At 39.3% G+C, this 17,617-nt stretch overlaps 1 protein-coding gene across 3 annotated transcripts in view; it reads left to right on the forward strand.

Annotated features, from left to right (window-relative positions):
* The window catches only part of bcar3 (BCAR3 adaptor protein, NSP family member), an 82,295-nt gene that overhangs the window by 42,483 nt on the left and 22,195 nt on the right, over window positions 1-17,617 (forward strand). For 2 of the 3 annotated variants that reach the window (XM_067596326.1, XM_067596327.1), the window contains one exon: window positions 3,570-3,612. In XM_067596326.1, the coding sequence (XP_067452427.1) occupies window positions 3,570-3,612 (43 nt within the window). Of the gene's footprint in view, window positions 1-3,569; window positions 3,613-12,930; window positions 13,086-17,617 lie in introns of those variants that run through there. The other variant, XM_067596328.1, reaches the window with a different exon arrangement.

Consider the following 17,617-nt stretch of genomic DNA (forward strand, 5'->3'; position numbering starts at 1 on the left):
CAACATCTTTTCTTTTTCCCGTGTGAAAGCAGTACAGATTTAAAAGCTGCTTAGGATTAGAGTGTAGTATGGAATTGGGACACAGCAAGTATTTTGTATGTGTATAAGTAATGTGTTCACACTGGAAAAGTGACAGAAAGTATGCACAAAGATGTCACTATGCATGATAAATTCATCTGCGTTTGAGCGCTATTGTTGTTCCGCAATAGAGAAAACCGCTCACAGCTGTTGGAAGTGATTAAGACGGCTACAAGAACATATTAGAAAAGAAAACAAAACAAAAATTAAATCTTTGGATAAAGATTTAACTTTCCAAATTTTACATGTGCAGTAGATTTCCAAAGTCACAGTTTGATCGATGACCTTCAGTGCATGTCTTGTATCATTTGCTGTTATATTTAAGCTGACATTAATGTGAAACCTCTTTGAATCTAATCTGTGCAAAAGTGCATTAATTTCCTGTGTTCGTTTCATTTCTTGATTACAAACCACCAAAACACCACCTGCTATAAAGATTAGTTCACAACATGTGCTTTCACTATACAGCAACAAATTCTAACATCACTGTAAACTGAGTTTGTTGATCTTTATTATGGAAAGACACTGACCTCTGTTGGCTGCCTGCAGGCTCTGCATCTAAGTCTTTCCATCGCTCCCGCTGTCTGTCTGTCACTCTCTCTCTCTCTCTCTCTCTCACTCTCACTCTCACTCACACACAAATATGGTGCAGATCCTTACTGAGGCCAGTTGTGGTCATGCTGAGTATTGTGTGGTGAAGCGCAAAGAACAACAGTAGCCAGAAAAAGACTGTGGCGAGTGCAGCCTGCTCTCTTGCCCTCCCTACTCTGTGTTTCTTCTCTCACTAGCTTCTATTCTTTCTGTCTTCATTTCCCCTGTCTGTCTCTGTGTCGCAGGTCAGTCTTGCGGTCATAGAAGCAGAAAAATCCCGTGTTTGATGCAGTTTCAGCAGTATGGGCAGAAAAAGGCAAAGTTAGCTGTGGTTAGATTGTGTAGTCTGGAATGTTTGTGTTTGGCCTTCTCACTCTTACCGCACTTTGTTTCAGCTCATTTAGTGCTTACTAAACTGTTGTCAGGGAAGAATAAGGATGTGAAAACATTCATCAAGATGCAGAGTGGAGGAGTAGAGGGACAGTGCGGTGGTTGGAGATACATCCTCCACCTGATGACCTGGGTTTAACACACTGAATCTCTATCAACTACAGGGCTGCTGCACTGTTTGTTGGCCTGACCTTTGACCTCCCTGAGTGGAAAAAAAAAAGGGAATTTCCCTCAGTCGTAGCACATTCAGCTCCAGTAAGTTTTATATGGGTGTTGTCTGGTATGTGGTGATTCTCATTGCACCCACCTCAGATTAGAGAGCCATGGCAGGGTTATGAGGGGGCAGGTGGTTGGTGTGGTGAAAGTTTTGGGCCAATCAGAGGTCTAGACAACCACCAGAGTCCAGAGGTCAGTACAGTATGTGGTCAATGACTGGCATGGCTTTCAATGCAAACTGAATGTTTGATTTTAGTTTACATATATGATCACAGTAATTTCTCTTCTTCATAACTGCAGTAGTTAAACTACAACCATTATGATCATTAGAAGGCAAATAGATACTAACAAAAGTAAACATCACTTCTATTTAGATGCACATCAGTGGCATTTGTTCATTTGAATGCCTTATCATGATGTGATTTATAGAAAGATAAACAAAATACATTTGTCCAAATATTCAAAACAAAAAAGAAAATAAAGTAATATATTCTTGATATATAAAGTGCATGAAACTACAAAGAAAACATGTGTTTGTATCTTTAAACAGGACAGGATAAGGCACAAAATGAATGAAAATTCAAAATGAAAATAATTGTTAGTTGCAGCTCTTATAAAGTACAGTAGCAGATATATATTTAGCTTAGAATAAATAAATTAGCCACATTTCTCATTCTTTTAAGGAAAAACACACACACAGATGTTTATAAAAGTGCAGGGAAAGCAACAAATATCCACCTAGATCATCAGCATCAGGAGTCCATAGCAGCATCAGACAAAACCGCTCAGACATCAATGACTGATGTGCTCTCTGTTGTGAGGACAACTGTGTAGATTCGTGTTGATACACTGTGGGGGACGGCAGGATGTGTTGGATTACCTGAAACAGGATCAGTTGTAATGTACCGAGTCTTCTTGCCTTTGCAAACTGAACTCTGCAGTCGATCCTGAGGGTGATGAAGAGGCCCGAGCACTCTGCCTTCTATGAATAATGACTATACATTTTTGTGAATGGGGGCTTCTGTTCAGTTACATAACTAAATCCCACTCATTATTTTGGGCCATATTAAAACTGAGAGGACTTAGAGCTAAACATGTTTGGTTTGGTAAGTATTGGACTGTGCTAATGTTCCCGTGGGAACACCAGTGTAGGCTTAAGGGATCTAAACTACCAACCTCGCAAATGTAGTCTGGGATTTGAGCTAATTACCTCTTTCACTGAGCCCCTGGATATAAGCCTCCTGTAGAGAATCTGAGCAACGTTAATGCACTCAAGTACCAATATTCAAAGCAAAGATGGAGAGCACCTGAAATAATGGAGTATGCATGAGAGGAATACTTTTTAAGGAACTAAAATATGACTGCTGGCCAAAATAAACTGCAAGAAAATGTTTTCTGTGTATTCTGATCCTTAAACAATGGTGTGAAAGAAAAGAATATGAAACTGCATCTAAAGAGAGACAATGAGACATAGATAGAAAATGACAAACTCTCTGATGTGGTTGTAAACAGTTTTTGGAAGAAAGAATCAGGGGAAAAAATGCCAAAAAGAGTGAAATGCTGCTGTGTGTGTGTGTGTGTGTGTGTGTGTGTGTGTGTGTGTGTGTGTGCTCTAACCTCTCTGTGAATTTGTCAGTGGACTCAGAAGGGTAGGCGTGTGGCTGTGATGTGTGTGACGGTGGGGGGAGGAGAAGGAGAGAGTGAGTGAGGGAGGGAGAGAGGGAGGCCAAGTCAGGCAGGCAGTGAGTGAACATGTTTACCACTGACTGAGAGAAAGAAACGGTGAGAGACAGACAGCGAATGGGACACAGAGACTCAGAGTTAAAGTGGTTCAGTGTGAGGTTCAGTTTCACATGACTTTTTTTTTTTTTTCTCTCAGAGGAATCCAGTCGCAAAGTGGAACCTAGTGAACTTAAGGGGATAGCATTACCAGCTATACAGTTGCCTTTCCTGGCACTAAAACCTATTTGGACTAGCATATTGCTAAAATGGACACCTAAAGAGGCTTGTTGGACCTTTTAGAAAAAGTACCACACCTCCATTAAATAATATCATCTTCTAAAAGAGCTGAGTAGTGTTTGAGCGCAACAAAAGCAGCATCAGCACCCATCAGGAAGCCACCTGGACACAGCCAGCTCGGCAGTATTTGCGGTAGAAACTAGTGAGGAACCGAGAGCAGAAAATTTCGAGACTGTTTGCGGAAGTGAAGATCAGCACCAAGGACGCAGAAAGTCGGGTGCCGGTAGCAAGATGTGTTCACTAAACCGGACCTTGTCTCTGTCTGTGTTCCCCAGGGAGCCAGCTGCTGGCCTGGACGCCATGGTGGACTATGTTAAGGTAGGTCCAACGCTTGTGCTGATGCATTGTTTAAAGTATATATCCTACACTGCTACACTTACTGTTACAAAGACCTCAAGTTTTGAGGTTTTAAATCTTGCCTTCACATTCTTTATTATTCAACAAGCAAAATATTTCTATATATCTTTAATAAAACAAATAAGTTTTATTAGAGATATATAGAAATATTTTGCTTGTTGAACTGCACACCGAAAGACAGATTTGTCTTATCGCTTATACACACACATAATATGTTGTGTTCACACAGTTGAACATATTTATAGGGCACTTACAGTATCAAATGGACAGGCAAACAAAGATAAAAGACACACAGAACAAACACACGCACTCAAGCGAATGGTAATGTACAATTGTAAGGTTCACTTGGTTCATTATCTAGTAGAAAAAAAGTACTGGTTGTTCTTGCAGTACCAGTATCTGTGTTAGAACAGTCCATCCTGCTGTCGAAAAAATGCTACTTTAGAATAAACACTTCTTCGATCAATCATTCAAAACTCTCAGAAAATTGATTGAATCCGTCAGCAACTATAATTTGTCTAAAACTGGATATGAAATGACGTTTAGCTGTCGCTGCAGGTTGCAATATAAACATCACTCATAGCGGTAGTTAATCCAATTGCCCCCGGGGTACGAGGATAATACACCTTTAAATCATACAGTCTGCCACTTCGCGTGTGTTAAATCATATTCATGTACACACCACCTGAGTACCAGCTGTCCTCAGACAATGGGAGGCGATGAGTGAGAGGTGATCATTCTGTTATCATAATATCGTCTGGCTGACATATGATGTGCTTTTACTGTTTATGTTTTCTGCCTCTTTCCGTCTTGGTCTTTGCCTTTTTTTTTTAAAATTTTTTTGCTCCAAACTCAACCTCATACAGTTTCTTAATTGTTAGAGAAATTTATGCAATCTAAGGGCATCAAAACAAACAGAGGGTGTCCTGGTAGCAAAGGGTGGGGTTATGACTCATACTGTATAATCATAATGTTCAGTTCAGTTCAATACCAAAAAAAAAACATATTTAGATAAAAAAGAAATTCCCAACAACAGGAAAATGAACTCTGAGCGAGCAGGGTACAGAATTTATTCTTCAATAAGATATCGCCTCATTTAAATAATAATAGACAAGTTTCTGTACAGTATTTCATGTTAAGACAATATTAAACTGAGTAAGAAACTTTGTCTTATTGTGTTACGTGACAAAAAGGTTTTTTTTGTTTGCAAATTTCCTGTATTTAAAAAATTACAGGATAATTATTCCCTAGTTCCCAACGCAACCCCTGCATGGCCAGAATGGAGACAAACACAAAACCTTTGTTCTGGTGCTGGTACTGAGAATTTTGAATGATATCCAACCCTACTTTTCCTCCCCTTGTATGGATAATTAAATATTTAAAAAATAGCTTATATTGGCAAGTAAAGCACAATTTGTTCAAATGCTTTGTACAAGCAAAATAACTGTAGTTTTTTCTTTAAATGAAGTAAGTTCTGAACCTTCTCATGGTGTAAAACTTCTTCACAGACCTCATAATGACAAACTAGAGCTAAACTGTGTGAATTTGTGTCTCTTACGTGATCTTATTTTTACCTCTGATTGTAGAGCACCCCTACAGTTGATCAGTGACATAACTTCTTAATGATTTATGTCATTAACCCTAAAGTTTCTCAAGTTTCATGATCAGAAAAACTGCTTTTAAATAACTGGATTTCAGTGTAAAGTAGTAGAAGTGTGAGTGTTCTTCTATCCATTTCCCACATTTTCACTTTTTCTTCTTCACCTGTTTTCTTCTCCATCCCCCCCTCCAACCATCCATCCCTCTCTCCTTCCAGCCATTACTCTTCTCCTCCATCTCTTAGCTCATATGTTTGGATGCTGACACCTCAGTGTGAAAAGCAAACTCAGTCCTTCCCATGAGAGCAGGTCGCACATGTGGGAGCTAACCACACACACACACACACACTCAGACCTCCATGCACACATACACAAACATTATTTGTCTGTTTTTCTTTGGTCAAATTAGGGTTGTGAGCAAGTGTCAACAGTGTGTGTCTGTGTGCTGACCGCATATGGAGCTACTGTATCCAAGGTATTATATAATATAATAGTGTGAAAGTGTAGCTGTCAGCTCTGGTACTCCAGGTGTGTTTGTATTTCCACTGTGGACAAAAAAAAACCACACTCATATGCTCGCACGCATACACACACTGCCGCAGACAGTACAGGTGTTCTGATGTGTCATTTCCTGTGATAAGGTCAAAAGTACATTACCCGTGTCGGTGCGGCGAGGCTTGCATTGTTCGGTGCAATCAAGCCATCGATTATGTGCAGTACAAGTGTGTAGGATGGATGTACGCAGGGAAGGAAGTGTCTGTAGAGAACAATATTACTGACTAAAAGGTCAATTTCTCTCCTTTTCTCATTTCCAAAGCTGTTTGATGTCTAAATTTGGCTTAATGTCCGATTAGCTTGTTTCCCTTGCCAAAAGGAAGTAGAAACATCAGATGAGGTCACATCACAGTGAAGTGCCTCTTTGAGCTGATAGATGGTGGGTTAAATGTTAAAGCTGCACTACAAATACTGAAATTACAATAAAGGATAGAGGTGAAATGAAGACAAGTACTGTGTTGACAGTTGCTGGAGTATTTATGGACAGGGATGCATTCTGCTTTCTCCTGTGACTCCACAGAGAGGAAACACAGGCAAGCAAATGTATCCTTTATCACTCAGGAACCAGAGATTGAAATTTCTGCATTTCTGAAAATAATAAAAGATCTCAGAGGAGAAAGTGAGTCATTGCAGGTGTCAGAATCACATCTGCAGTGTCTTTCACTGATTATACAGGAGTAAAATATTTATAATCGGAACTCCACCATTGTTACGTTTTCCATAACAGATGTACAACTGTGTGTGTGTAGCATTTTATACTGTCTGAAAAAAGGCAGAAAATTTAGATACTAAGATGTTCAGAGTAAAGTCAGTGTACAGAAATATGTACCGAAGGCACGGGCACGCACTGTGCTGTTATCACACTTACAGGCATGAAAACATTCAGTGCAGCGAGGCAAGATAATGGTGGGAAATTCATCCAGATTAAGAACAGGCAGTTAAGACTGAAGGGACTTGGCATGGTCAGTGAAAACTTCCCAAAGGATAAAATGTTATAGACTGGAGAGTGTTGCATGCTGAAGAAGTAAATAGTGTGTGTGTGTGTGAGTATTTTTTGAAGTTAGTTGTGAAGAATTGACTGAAATTAATAATAATATATGGGCAGAAAGATGAAAGGAAATTGCTGTAAAATAGGTTATATAAAAAATGTATTAATTAAAATGAACACAATGCCTCGTGATTCAGTAGGTGGCAGTATAATTCACCTTCTTCTTCATATTCTTTGAGGAATAACTGACTGATTGGGAAAGAAAGACTTAAAGGAAGAAAGAGAGTCTATTCCCCTGTTAATCCTCTGTAGTTCAGAAGGAACACAACTCTTCTTTCACTGGGCCTTCTCTAAAAGACTCTTTGCTCTTTCTCTCTTTCATTTCCACTCTGTCTTTGAGTTGAAAACATCAAGTTGCTCTACCCTCATGAGGGAGCTGCAAGAAACAGTAATGCTCTCTGTGTGTATATGTGTGTACATGTGTGTGTGTGGTCTTGGGTTGCAGTAGCTTTCAACTCTCCCGGCGGATGATACTACAGTAGACAAACACAAAACATTCATACAGAAGGCAATAGTTCAATATTCTGGTGTTTAACTAAGGATATAAGGACAGAAAATATTAAAGTTTAAAGCGCAAAACATCAATTAAAGTGTTCACTCATTTGATTTATTCATGAATTAATTCGCCTGTGATAGGAAATACTAAGGGGCGAATTCACAAAAGGATTGCACGGCTTTTGTAGCCACTAAACCTGCAGAAATAAGCCAAAAAGAAACCATGTGAAATGCACCCCTAACTGCACTGTCAAGCAAATAGCATCTCAGTTCTCCTTTTGCTATTTGCATTTATTTAAATTGTGTCTAATAAGTGTACATTTGGTGCAAAATTGGCACGTTTCTATGCAAATGAGCCTCATTGCGAAAACAGTCCAATCCACAAAGACCAGCACTAATAGCTACATGCAGTTAGAGTGAAATTATTAGCGTCTGCAGAGATTTGGTGGTAACTGAAGCACATTTTTAAGGGGTGTCACGCCCAGACTTTCCAGTGATCATATCACGTTTAAATTCCTTGCCTGAAGTTTTGAGGAATGTTTCTGCACCTCATTGCTCAGGACTCGTAGCTCGCAGTCTGAAAATCAAATTTTTCTCTTTCTCTCTGCAATTGTCCTGCTCACTGTGTTCTTGGCGCAAAGGCAACAATCATAGTTTGCCACATGGATAATTGCAATCAGACACAAAGGCAATATTGTGTTTGTGTTGTAATATCATTAGCAAAATTGTGTTGTAATATCATTAGCAAAATATCTTTTGTGAATCGGACCTTGAGAGAAGGCAGATAGCGGTGCATGGCGGTCATGGTGCTATCAGCAGCCGCCATCCATTTGTGAATTCGCTCCTAAGTATCTTGACATGTGGTAAAGATGAACTCTGGTACACTCTAGTGGTCAAATGAAAGTACTACAACCACAGCAGTGTGAAATTCATCAGGACCATCTTACCAGTCTGTCAGCGTGAGAGACAACAATCAGGCAAACAGCCAACGTGCCGGTCACCCTGTCAGCCAGCTATTCAGCTCCATCAACTAGCGTGCGAGTGTGTCAGTCTGCCAGTCAATAAGCTGGACAGCCAATCAATCAGTCAGTTTGTCAGCCTATAAGTGGAGCAGGCAGCTGGCCAGCGATCCAGCAACTAGCTGCAGGAGATGAACAATAATGATTCCCTTTTTAAATCTGCAGTCAACCTGTTAAATCCAGTGGCAACCTATCTCTTAGTGCCATCTTAATTTTTCTTATTTATCATACAAACTGCACATAATACTGGTAGAATTTAGGCAGGAGAACGACAAGTGTCCTTAAGTCCAAATCAGAGTATCAGAATTCTGAATTCATACAGACAATATTGTAAAAACACACTTTTAAGAACTTATGGGCTGCCACTCAAAGAGTATTTTCCTTTATTGAATACATTACCGATTTTATATGTGACAGACCAAACAGTCGGTGTGGGTAAAGATCAATACTGAGATCTGGGTCAAACCCTATGGATTAGGAGTCACAGTTTAAAACCACATCACTTGTGTGTCTGTTGACAAGTTTGGTACAAATTGCCTCCCACACTGCAGTGAAAACTATGGTTAAAAAAGACACATTTGTACATTCTCTTAATGTTTGTTATTTTATAAAATACTCTTATACAAAGATGTTGAAATGTAAATATATGCCATGTTTCTGGGGAGCGTTTGTAGCCTCAAGAGTAACTTTGGCGTTCCAGGGTCCTGTCCTAATTAATCATGCTACATGTTTTCAGTTTGCCAGCAGAGCATTTGGTTTGAAATAGGTTGAAATCTGTAGTATATAAACCACTCACATGATGAATATTTGAACAAATACTGTTTCAACCTTCAAGTTTAAACCAAACTGAAAAAACTAAAATATTTATGTTTGTGTATTTTTGGTATACAGGGTTAAACCGTTTTCAGCTGCAGTATACGGACTGTATACCATCAGCTCAGTACTCCGGCTTACTCTGAGGCAGAAAACATGAAAACACTTGTTTTTGGTCCGCATGAATTATATTTTATCCGCGGACTGACCATTTTTTTATGGACCTCATGAAGGCTCATACAGTGCAGGAGTCACGTTGTACCGATCAATACGACTGTCACCAAGATCGCAGTCCATTACTGATCAATGACCCATCACAAACACAAACACACTCACCCAGAGAGTCAACTGACATTTATTCTTGGCCATTACTACATTGATGAATGCTTCCTAACTCGTGCAGAGGGACACTGATGCTGAGACTGTGGCATTATGTCATAATTGATTTACTTTTTGCTATAGCGTTTCACTATTAGATGTGATCCTTCTAAGCAAACATCTAGCTGGTGTCAGGAAATCAGATGATGAATTTTAAATACTCTACTGGTAGAATATTTACTTCAATATGTCATTCTTTAATTTATTTTTGATAGTGTACCATTAAGACTGTAGGTAAACATGAAGATATAAAGAGTATAGTTCTGTTTCGGTCTTTGTGTGAACCAAACTTTATTCTGTTTGTCATGATTTGATACAAAATATGTTTGATTGATTAACAGAAAAAGGACTTACTTCACTTTGTATTTTCCAAAAGTGTAATTATGATGTAGAGAGTAGAAAAACGAATAATAATTGAAAGTACAACCAACCGTCATACCTTCCTACTATGTCAGTGTACATCTTTTAATTGTCTTTGTAAAGTGTATTTAGTCTTATCAGTGTAGCAGGATATATTAAATCATCATACTCTTGCAAATTTAATGTAAATATGATGTTAAATGTGTTTAAATTGTATTGAATTTCCAAACAGATCATAAATAACAAATAGCAGTTTAGTTTTTAAAAGAAAAAAGGGAGGAAGAATGTTAGAAACAAACAAACAAAAGATGGGAAAACATAAAGCTGCATAGTTAAATGGCAAATATAAAGAAATGTACATCTATATATGTATGTACATGCATAAAGATACTGTATATAGCGGAGTACATAACAATAAAGGACACAAAATTGAAATTAGTTAACTAAATATACAGAATACAGCATGGAAGTCTGTCAGTCTGGATGGCAGGAAAAGCACATTTTTACGTGTACATGCATATGAAAAATTCCCAAAACTGTCTGACAAACCTTTTGTACATCCATTTTTTTTAATGCAGTAATTTTCTGTATTGGGCACAAGAAACCATTTAGCGGGATTCAGATCATTTACTTAAAACATCACAGACTCGAGCTTTTCTCACAGTTTCTTGACCACATTTCACTCCATTTCACTCCATATATTCAATAACTACGTATTGAATAGCAGTGTACCATTTTCAAATAGCATAAATTATAATCTTTATCTCCCTTTTTTTGTCATCTAACTAGCTGAAATTGCTGAAACAGCTTCCTCAGTCCATTTGTCAGAAACAACAAAGAGATAGAAATAGAAAACATAGAACCTCAACATGGGTTCAGAACACCGATTTCCGTCCCTCGTTGTTTTTCCAGAGCATTCCTGAAGCGACGGATGTGTATATTTTAAGGTGGACATTTAGCCTAGCTGGTGATTTGGGGCTGCTGTGGTTGGCGGTGGTGTGTGTGTGTGTGTGTGCGTGTGCTGCTGTGTGGTGCCCCAGGGAATGTTCTACATGTATTTCCTTCTTAGATCCTCAGAGAGTTCACACTGTAATTAGTGGCTCCGTTTCCCGCGGCAGAATATTCCTTTAACTGGTTGCTTCAGGGGGTGTCACCCTCAGTGTGTCTTTGTTGGTGTATATGTGTGTTCTTGAGTATACATGATTATGCCTTCATGTAAATGTGCACAAAGTTTTTTTGTCCCTTTCTGTTTGTGTTCATGTAAGCAGAGGCTGCTGTGTGTGTCTGTGTGTATTTGGTGCCAACTTCCATGCGTATGTGTCTCTGTTCCTGTGAATTGGTGGGAAAGAACTAGTGTGTGGGTGTAATTGCTCAGCAGTCATTAAGTCACACAAATGGCCAGCTATTTATCAGCATCAGTCTGCAGAACATACAAACTCACATGTGAACACACACACACAAACGCACGCCTAGTTGACTTTTTCCTCTCGTCTAGACACTCATCTAACAGTATCGGGAGATTATTTAGAGCACCAAACTTTGACCGAAGCTACGGCCACTTAACCATTAAATGTTTTTTCATGGTTGTTGACAGTGTCTGGTAGTTGTTTCCTTGGAAAAAAGTCTCTGGAACCCAAGAAGTGATGTATCTTCTGTTTTTAGGTAATTTTGTAATAAATAGAAGAGGAACTGGGTAGTTTGCGAAAACAGTGTTAGCGACCAAGAAAGAAAAGAGCATTATGTCATTCTGCATCCTCTGTTGGCATTGTAATGTTACTGTTGTCCAGAACTTGCTCAGAGAAATTTGTGAATAATGCCAGGAAAATAATAGCTAATAAGCAAGACAGTCTTTGCGACATCTATAAAAGCTGTGCTCTCTCAAAAACGTATTACTTTATTATCCACAACACCTCTTACTCAGTGAGTTTCAGCTCCTTCCACGAGGCCGATGAGGCCTTCCTTTATCCAAACGGCCATCTCACTCTATAACACACATGCATGAGTTGCAGCAGCAGGTGCTCACACACACACACGCACACACGCTTGTCAACATTAGTTTTGCACATGAAACTTTTGCAGCTCCATAGCTAGTGCTGCATAATATTGTGCGTTGTTCTTTGCTGTATTGCATGCTTTGCACTTACATTGACATCGGTTCCGTATCCTACCATGTATGGAAGATGTCTTTTAAATGTTTTTATTGTGGATGTCTTTATTGGGTTTGCTCAATTTTGTGCCCACGCTCCAAAGTAATTTCCAGATAATAAAAGTTAATCAAGTCATCAAAAGAAAGTGAAACTCCATGAACATGAGATCCAAACAGAGTGACATCAGTGCTGAACAGACTGTTTGATTGACAGATGACGTCTAGGAAGTGCAGTGCAGAAAGAAACGACAGTGATGAGCATTCAGAAGCAAAGACGGAGTGAAGAAAAAAAAGTTGAACTTGCAAAATCCTGCTTGACAGAAACTTAATGTTACTTTACACTGTTGCTACATGAACCTAGAGGAAACTATTCTGAAAATGAGAGAAAGTGATATTCAGTTTAGGTGTATATATCTGTCATCCATGCGTTTTTAAGGAGAGCGAGAGAGAGAGAGAGAGAGAGAGAGAGACTTTGCCTCTGGGCCACTCCCAATTATTTCACACAGGATTGGCTCAAACCAGATCACATGGTTCTTTCTAATGCCCATATATGGAGCTTAGAGGGTGGAGTAAAGAAAAAAAAAAACTGTGAGAAAGGATGGCTAGAGCCAAGTGTGCAGTGGTGGGTCCACTCTGCAGGCAACTGTGGAGGAGAGAGACAGATGACAGAGTGATAGATACAGTAGTTGTCATGATGAGGATGTTGAGAGACAATTTCTGACGTATTCTAGTTTAGTCCACATGAGTCTTTAGCTTCTGCACTTTGTAACTCTGTGATGGAAGTTTTTCTTGGAAGAGGCAAATGGGAATCATCAATGGACTTGGCAATTAGTAAAATCATTCCAGTTAAGGTTTGGGTCTGTAGTCAAGGTGACTAGAGCTGGCAGCTGAAGCAGTTGGTTACCCCTGTTAGTCCTGGCAGTTGAGAAAAGTTAACCAGAATGTCGGAGAGATGCAACCTGAAGACCCTGACAGCAGCTCTGTGTTGCTTCTACCACAAGAACTCTGTCATCCATGCAAAGGTGAGAGAGAAATGGCATGTACAGGTATTGACAGCCCAAGTTATGTGTTGTTTTTTGTCATTTTAAGCATGTTTTCAAGTGCACGTGTCCAAGTTGGGTTTTTTTTGTGCATGCTTACATCCTGCAGCCTTCATCCTGGATGCTGTCATGCCTGTATTTCTGCCTTCATACCTTATTTCAGTGTATGTGTTTTCATGTGGTTGTTTTAGTTTAAGAAGTAGTGGAAAAGTGGTTTCGAGTATTAGTGACATCACATTTTGGAGATTTGCTTTCATGCTATCAGGGTTCCTCTAATCTGTTGTTGGTAAAAGGAGACTATAGGAAACTGAGCAGTCCACAATGAGACATAGGGAAAAGGCATTATTAAAAAGACATGAGCCATATTTCCCTGTAAGAAAACAATCTTGGTGTGCTTGGTAACACTTCCAGCCATGGCAAAATCTAATCACACTGAATAGTCCTCCTTTTTCCCCCTTACTCTCTCTGTGTGAGTTGAACACTAGGCTTTTATTACTCGGACCAGACGCTCTCATAAATGACCGACTGTGTGACTGTCTGACTCTGTGTGTGAGTGTGAGATATATAGCTGGCTTCATCCATAACTAGTGCTGTCAAACAGACAAGGCAGTGTGGGAAGGCAAGGGTGAGACACAGATAGTTGTACATGGAAAGGTACCAGGACGAGGGGGATCGTCCTCATGAGGATGATAAATGACTAACTTATGATAGTTTGTCTTTTTTTTATGACGTCAGTGAAATGTATGATGGCCATTAACTTGATTGGATGGAGCGAGCAGCGGTGCAGCAGGCTGAGGTGACGTAGTTTGTCCCTCTTTAGATCAGCCAGGAGATGGTCAGTATTGGGACTCCATGTACATCTGCTGTTAAAAGTACAGACTGAGCCTGGATAAAGGAAAACACATGTTAATGCAAGGTGTAAATGTGTGTCACATGTGACAGCTGATCAGATCTCATCCACAGTCAGCAAGATGAAACACAATCAGCAAAGGGTTTAGAGTTTATTTAAGAGCTGTTTTGATAATTGATTCATCATTTTTAGTCATTATATAAGAAAAAAAGCCAAAATTCTCTGCCTCCAGCCTCTCAAGTGGTTTCTTTAGTCTTCACTGATGGTAAACTGAATATCTTTCGATTTTTGGCTTTACAATTTTCTGACATTGTATAGACCAAAGGACAAATAGATGAATCAAGATAATAATCGAAGGTTTAATCAATGATAAAGATAATCGTTAGTTGCTGCCCTAGTTTGTTTGGATCCTCATTAGCTTCCACCGTAATGGTTGCTAATCACCCTGACATCCACACACTAAATCATTTCTGAATAAATCGAATCATATTATGTGTCACTTGATGTTGACCATGATCATGATCTTAGTTTAGTGAGTTAGCATACTTTTGCTAATCAGCACTAAACACAAATGATTACTTTGGCTGATGGGAATGTTGGTGTTTTTGCAGGTGTCATCCTGTGGGTGACATGAATCTCTGCACTGATATGTATTTTTTTTTTACATAAACCTATAACATACACAAACATTTTTGACAAGGGCCTCTTCAATTTGGTCTTCAAAAAATTGTAACGAAGATATTAACTTAGTGGACAAACTATGTAACAGCAACACTGTCTCTAAATGATCTCAAACATTTCTGTTCTGCAATGTCTTGTTACTTATTCGCTGATAGATTGTATACATGCAACAAGATAATGTTGGCTCATATATGTAGTGTATATGTAGTGTACTGTACAACAATATCACCCTTCTTGTTGTTGTATCATCCTCATCTCTTGCTCTACAGTTGCTCTCCTCAACTTTCTCATCCTAACACTGCTTCCCTCTCCGTCCTTTCTCTCTGGCTTTATGTCTTATGTTCACTCTTTCTTCTCTCTCTTTCTCTGCATCTCTCTATCTGTGTCTTCCCCATGTCTTCACTTTTGTTTCCAAAGAGCCCGGGGTTTTATTCCATTCTCTTTTCCCTCTTTATTCTCTCCACCATCTGCTTTTCTGGGAGGTCGCCATTTAACCAAAGAGAGGGCAAACTCTTGTTTCTGTGTCTGTACGTATCAAAACTTGCTTTTCAGCCGAGACCGACCCCTCTGACCCATTTTGCATCCTAAACCATAGAATAAGACACGGTTGTCGACAGAGGGGAGTAGATTCAGCAGATTATCTTATATGTTTTATGTCATTATCCAAAGCTTAGCAGCGCGGTAATTGTATACATACAGATTACATGTGTTCCCGCTGGAAAAGAGCCTTTTGCACAAATATAAATAAACAGTACGGTAACAAGGGGAAAAAGCAGTTTGTCATTGTGAATCTCTTTTTAGAGTATGACCTTGTTTTCTCTCTCTGCACAATAGACTTTGCTAAGTGTTTTAGCTTTTCACTAAAAGCTCCAACCGTTACTAAAGAGCCCAGAGGTTCAGGATGGCTTTTTGGAGCAAATCTTTTCTACTATTTATCAGATATTTTTCTCTCTTAAGCCTAAATCTCTAATATATCTTTAACCTAAAGCTATAGCATTCCCAGTTCCCAGCTCAGTTTTTGCATGTGGTACATCTCATTTCAAAAATCATGGCTCTTGTTGTGCTGCTATAACAGCCTCCACTCTTCTAGTTTCAGGCTTTCCATAAGAGTTTGGAAACTGGCTGCAGGGATTTGCTCCCAGTCAGCCACGAGAGCATTAGCGTACGTTCAGACTGAAATCAGCCTTGTGTTATAACAATGCAAGGGGCTGTATTGGTAATGTTGCCTCAGGAACTGACGAGACATGATACAGTCCAGAAAGTCTAGTTTGAGTAACAAATCTGTGAATTTGAAGGCTCCTCAGATGCCAAAACACACTCATGAGACAGGATTTGACAACTCTGGAAATTTATTTACAGCAACAGTTATTGTATCTTTCATCACAACAATTGCAAACTAGGAAAAGTTTGATTCGGAAAAATTTGAACAAGTGGCGCCTGCATACTTTTGGCCATCTAATGAACAAACCACTCCGCAAACTAGATGATAACGTGACTCTACAGCTCCAAGTAGATTAAAAATAAAAGATCATTATGGGACTGAGAGGCCAAGTTCCCACCTCCAGTTTATTCAGAAGATGATTTTGGTTAAGAGGTTTGGGGAAATTTCCTAATTTCCAAAACAGCTTTCATGTCACTGGAGATGTATATTTGTCCAGTCAGATCTTGGATGCATCTCCCCTGAAGCACGCTAGTGTAGGGGTGACTTGCTTTGCTCAGGGAGTCATATTTGTTGGAGTGTGTGTGTGTGTTTCTCAATAATTCCCTGGTAAACATACACTCATACACTCAATCAGGACAGGACACCAGTCATGGTGATCAATATGCATACATCTGGTAGTGAACGTGGCCTCAAATAAATACTAAATAAAACATTAAATGCTAGATTTATTACAGAGACAGACACTTACTACTATACAGCAGTGTCTCAGAGATGGCAGTGAAGATGAATCCCTCTGTCACATGTTGGCCAGTCAGATGCCTCCTGGCCCAAACACAGGAAGGAGCATCTATTTAGTTGTGTATAAACAGGAAAGGTGGAGACCTTGTGATGATGGAGCCAAGATGTAGAGATCCAAAGAATCAAAAGATCCGCAGCTACTAGCTTTCATCAGTCTACACAGCTTTGAGACTATCAAGAATCAAACTGGGTGTCCTGTCTCTAATTATCATCTGACGAAGCTGAAATGAAGTAACACAGTTTCATATAATTTCCTCAGTATTGCAAAAAAAGACCAAAACAACACATGCTCACTTGGTGTGGAGGTCATTAAGTTTTTGCTGAATAATCAGTCATGCAGTTTTTCTTTTCCTCTCTCCTGGATGTGTTTTCTAACATACATGCACCACTGGCTTCAACTGAAGATAGCGGTTTGCATTCATTTTGCGACTTTTCATAATTTCACCTCAAGTTCTCTTGACGGTTGGAGGGATGCAGAGACCGTAGAGACAGTAAGAGACTCAGAAAGCCAGAGAGCGGGAGAGAGACAGCAAAACAGAGAACCAGATGAAGAGAAGAGGAAATACCAGAAACACAGCAGACCAAACAGTTGTTATTTTAATGATAATGATGACTATGAGGATGATGATGATGGCCCTTGTGAAAAGCATTTGGTGGTTATCTCCTATGTAAATATTGGGGGGGGGGGTCGATTTCTTTAAGTCATTTCAGTTGGTAAATATTTTTGTGACCTTTTATGACACAAAAGCATAGATTTATAGGCAAATTTTTCGTGTCAGTTGACAAAATAAATAATCTCAAGGTCCACTTACTTGCTTTTTCTTGGGCTTTTGGCCATATCACACGGTAGTCATCATCAGATTGAATTTTCCCGCCACTGACTTCTCATCCATGCAGAATGAGACGATTAGTTGATCTTGAAAGTTCATTCTTGACGTAGGAAAACAGCAGCTCAAGGTCGTTCTGGCTCTTCAACAATGTCATTGGTCATTAATTGTCAAGAATGTAACTGTGGCTCCTTAT

This window comes from Thunnus thynnus, chromosome 8 (assembly GCF_963924715.1).
Source record: "Thunnus thynnus chromosome 8, fThuThy2.1, whole genome shotgun sequence".
Classification (NCBI taxonomy): Eukaryota; Metazoa; Chordata; class Actinopteri; order Scombriformes; family Scombridae; genus Thunnus; species Thunnus thynnus.